This window comes from Prunus dulcis, chromosome 2 (genome assembly GCF_902201215.1).
Source record: "Prunus dulcis chromosome 2, ALMONDv2, whole genome shotgun sequence".
NCBI classification, from domain to species: Eukaryota; Viridiplantae; Streptophyta; class Magnoliopsida; order Rosales; family Rosaceae; genus Prunus; species Prunus dulcis.
Window position 1 is genome coordinate 9,809,874 of NC_047651.1, and position 4,314 is coordinate 9,814,187.

Sequence of the window (4,314 nt, forward strand, 5' to 3'; positions counted from 1 at the left end):
CACACACTACATAGATGTTAGGACTTAAATTCACCATAATCTTTTTTTAAGAGCAATTACTTATAGTAAGCAATTACTTCAAACCACTACACTAGTAGTCATTAGCGGCGTTTTATATTCTTGAACAAGCTATGTGGTCACTAATATTTTGTGTATTAAGGGCTCGTGGTGTTTCAATGTTGATAAAAATGCCAAATCAGAATTCAATACAAGAGTACAACCACCTAAAGGATAGCAATGAACAGATACTATTTTATCCACACAAAAAAAGTTTATCTGACATGAGCATTATTCAAAATCATTAGAAAATGAGTACTGAATGCTAAAAAGACGCTAAAACGTAGAGAAGTCAAAGCCAACATTCACATGATCGGCCATCAGATACGCTTAGCATTCAAAATCATTAAAATGATTATTGAAGTCTCAACTCCTTTTCACTTAAAAGTAGATATTTGTTTCCCTTCTCCTACAAATTGCATCAATTCCTCCACGACCCCATCTATCTCTCCATCTTTGTTTTTCATGTTGTCTCTTAATTCCAATGCCTTTTTTCTCATGCCCTCTCCAATTTTCTCCACAACCACCTTTCTGATCACCTTCGCCATCTCTTCTCTTTGCAAAATTCCTTCTCCTGTTCTTTTAACTTCCACACCAACACCCACCTCCTCTACTAATCTAGCGTTAATTGGCTGGTCAAGATGCATAGGCATGGCTATAATTGGAACACCAAACTTGATGCTCTCCAACACTGAGCTCCATCCACAGTGACTCACAAACCCACCAACACTTGAATGCTTCAATATGTTTGCCTGCGGAGCCCAACCCTCCACTATAATTCCCTTCTCCCCCACCCTCTCTAAAAACCCTTCTGGTAACACCTCTTCAACTCTTTTACCTTTCTCTTCCTTTGGAAATCTTATAACCCAAATAAAGCTCACTTTGCTAAGCTCTAACCCATGAGCTAGCTCTTCGATTTGCTCCCTGGACAAAAAGTACTCACTCCCAAAGCAAACATAAACAACCGAAGACCTTTCCCTTTTGTTCAGCCATTTCATGATCCATGTTTCCTCATCAACTTTTAGATCCATTGGCTCTTGAACAAGCGGACCAACTGGCACGATCTTCTTCCCCATTAAACCAGAGAGATAATCAACATATTTTGCTTCAATCTCTCTAGATGTCTTCACCAAAATGATGTTGCATGATCGAGCACTGCATTGCTGGACGCGGTCTCCGTCGTTGATGTCATTTGACGAAGGTTCTAACAGATTGTTGAACTTTTTAGCTTCGTAATCCCGAAGATAGATCGAAGGAAAAGGAAACTTGACACGAGGGTTCTTGAGATGGTGAACACGAAGGGAGCTCAAGGCAGCACTGGTGGTGATGAACCGGACCGATGGAATATTTTGCAACGAAGCTAGAGAGGGTGCCCATGGTGGAATAAAATCATAAATGAGCAAATCTGGCTTTAGGGTTGTGAGGATGTTGGAGAAGTTATTGCTGGACATGTCGAAGGCCCTTTTGAGAGTGGACATGAGATGAGGAGGGAGGCCATTGGTGGTGTGGTAATGAGGTGGCAATTCAGGCAACTCTTCATGTGGAAGATGAAGTTCCACAAATTCAATGCAATGAGAGTATTTTGGAGAGAGTTTTGGCTTAATGGAGGTGAGATTGACAGGCGTGGAACAGATAAAGATGTGAAAATTTCTCTTAGAGGTAAGCTTCTTGGCAAGCTCTAGGAAGGGAGAAATGTGGCCGTGAGCTAGCCATGGAAGCATAAGAACAGTAATGCTTTTGTGCTCAGAGTAAACCATCTCTCTCTTTGGCTCTTTTCTTTCGGTTGTTTGATTATAGGCTGATAGGTTCGGTTATGGCTAGCTCTATGTGTGTGTACATATTTAGCATCATAGAAGTTGGAAGGGACGCGAGGAGTCTTCGTGTCAGTGCATACTTAAGTCAAGGGAAATACGTGGGATAAACTTTTGGGGTAATGCTAGGTTTATCACATTTTTATATTATATTTTTAATAGAAATGAAGCCCGCCAATACAACTATTAGAAAGATGGTACACAATATAATATAAAAATATGATACGCCTAATATTTTCCAAACTTTTATGATAAAGATTCATATGAGGCCAATCACACAAAAGAAGTTCAAACATCTTCTTTGTTTGGCCTGATGTAAGAACCCACCAATGTTTCTAGAAGAAAGTGCTTAGAATACTTTTTTTATCTTATATATATTGGAAGGTATTTCAAGTTGGAATTTTAATCGCCAATTAAAAAAAACGTTCCCTAAAGGAAGAGTGCCACTGCGTCATTGGGGAGATTGGATCGTGAGGGAGAAAGGGGTTATGCTGTCGAACATGCAGTTTCAAAGATTTTTATTTTTTATTTTTTATTTTTTATTTTTTATTTTTTATAACAACAATTGTTGTTCATAGAAGAAGCAGCATGATTTGGCAGAGAGGTGGCATAGATTCAATGCATAGAGAGACATGTGGCCGTAGGCTGAGCATTGACGGATGAGAATACCGATGTGCCGAGAAATAATCTAATTCTTAGATTCTTTTGTTGGTGTACAGGTGTACAGTTATGGTACTCATGATGGAGATGAGTCATGATACAATACAATCTTTGAAGAAGAGCAACGTGGAAGCAACCAACATATATAACAACAAACTACACCCACAATAAAGCGTACGAAAGCATAGAAACACCTTTTTACTTGAATGTCAATGTCATATGTGTTAAGAGCATGTATAAGGAAGTATACTCTCTTTTTCTTCACTTTGGTTCAACATGTATGCTCCTCAACGACTGATTACTCTCTTATTGGCTGCATTGTGGAGGATGTTTAAGCTTTGCTAAAAGGATTTCCACCAAACAAGTTCATACATACTTTTCGAGAAGCAACATAGGGTAGCACAATATGCTTTGCACATAAATGATAGTTTGTCTTCGTCAGAGGTGCTCCCTGCGTTTGTGCAGGACGCCCTTTTGGAACTTTTAGATCGGGGTTAGGAGTGACGTTATCATTCATTGTATTAGTTTGCTTAGTTAAATAAAGTTTTGTCTCGTACCGTCGAGGTTTTCGCAATTATACCCTAAAGGCATAGTGTCATTGTACTTTTAAGGATCGTTTGGCACAGTATACTGTCATGAATTGATCACTAAATTCTGGGACTATCTTGGATTAGATTGAACTGGCATAAGCTGGATTAAGTAATTGTGAGATCCCACATCGACCAAACGGAGGGGGGGTGATGTGCCTTATATGGCACACCTCGCATCCTCATAGCGCGAGGCCTTTTGGGAGCTCACTGGCTTTGGGTTCGTAGGAACTCCAAAGTTAAGCGAGTTGGAGGCTGGAGCAATCCCAGGATGGGTGACCACCCTGGGAAGTTGCTCCGTGAGCTCCCAGAAACAAATCCGTGCAGGCTGGTGAGAACGTAGCCAGGCCCCAAGCGGACAATATCGCGCTACGGCGGAGCCGGTCCGGGGTGTGACAGTTTGGTATCAGAGCCACTCTGCCGTGTGGTGCGAGTGTGCCGACGAGGACGTTGGATCCCTTAAAGGGGGTGGATTGTGAGATCCCACATCGACCAAACGGAGGGGGGGTGATGTGCCTTATATGGCACACCTCGCATCCTCATAGCGCGAGGCCTCTTGGGAGCTCACTGGCTTTGGAGTCGTAGGAACTCCAAAGTTAAGCGAGTTGGAGGCTAGAGCAATCCCAGGATGGGTGACCACCCTGGGAAGTTGCTCTGTGAGCTCCCAGGAACAAATCCGTGAGGGGGGCGTCGGCCCAGCCCAGAGCGGACAATATCGTGCTAGTGTGGAAATCTGCTAAGGCAGTATGGAAACTTAGACGAGGCCTCTTGGGAGCTCACTGGCTTTGGAGTCGTAGGAACTCCAAAGTTAAGCGAGTTGGAGGCTGGAGCAATCCCAGGATGAGTGACCACCCTGGGAAGTTGCTTCGTGAGCTCCCAGAAACAAAACCGTGCGGGCTGGTGAGAACGTAGCCAGGCCCAAAGCGGACAATATCGCGTTACAGCGGAGCCGGTCCGAGGTGTGACAGTTTGGTATCAGAGCCACTCTGCCGTGTGGTGCGAGTGTGCCGACGAGGACGTCGGATCCCTTAAGGGGGGTGGATTGTGAGATCCCACATCGACCAAACGGAGAGGGAGTGATGTGCCTTATATGGCACACCTCGCATCAATATAGTGGGAGGCCTTTTGGGAGCTCACTGGCTTCGGGTTCGTAGGAACTCCGAAGTTAAGCGAGTTGGAGGCTGGAGCAATCCCAGGAT

General features: G+C 43.5%; 1 protein-coding gene across 1 annotated transcript; it reads right to left on the minus strand.

Annotated features, from left to right (window-relative positions):
* Window positions 1–269: 269 nt before the first annotated feature.
* LOC117619771 (UDP-glucosyltransferase 29-like) lies at window positions 270–1,967 on the minus strand. The gene has a single exon (XM_034349800.1). The coding sequence runs from the start codon at window positions 1,812–1,814 to the stop codon at window positions 435–437; it is 1,380 nt and encodes a 459-aa protein (XP_034205691.1). The 5' UTR covers window positions 1,815–1,967; the 3' UTR covers window positions 270–434.
* Window positions 1,968–4,314: the final 2,347 nt, after the last annotated feature.

Bases quoted from the DNA above. Each gene is read 5' to 3' on its own strand.
- LOC117619771 (XM_034349800.1), bottom strand. From the start codon at position 1,814: ATGGTTTACTCTGAGCACAAAAGCATTACTGTTCTTATGCTTCCATGG.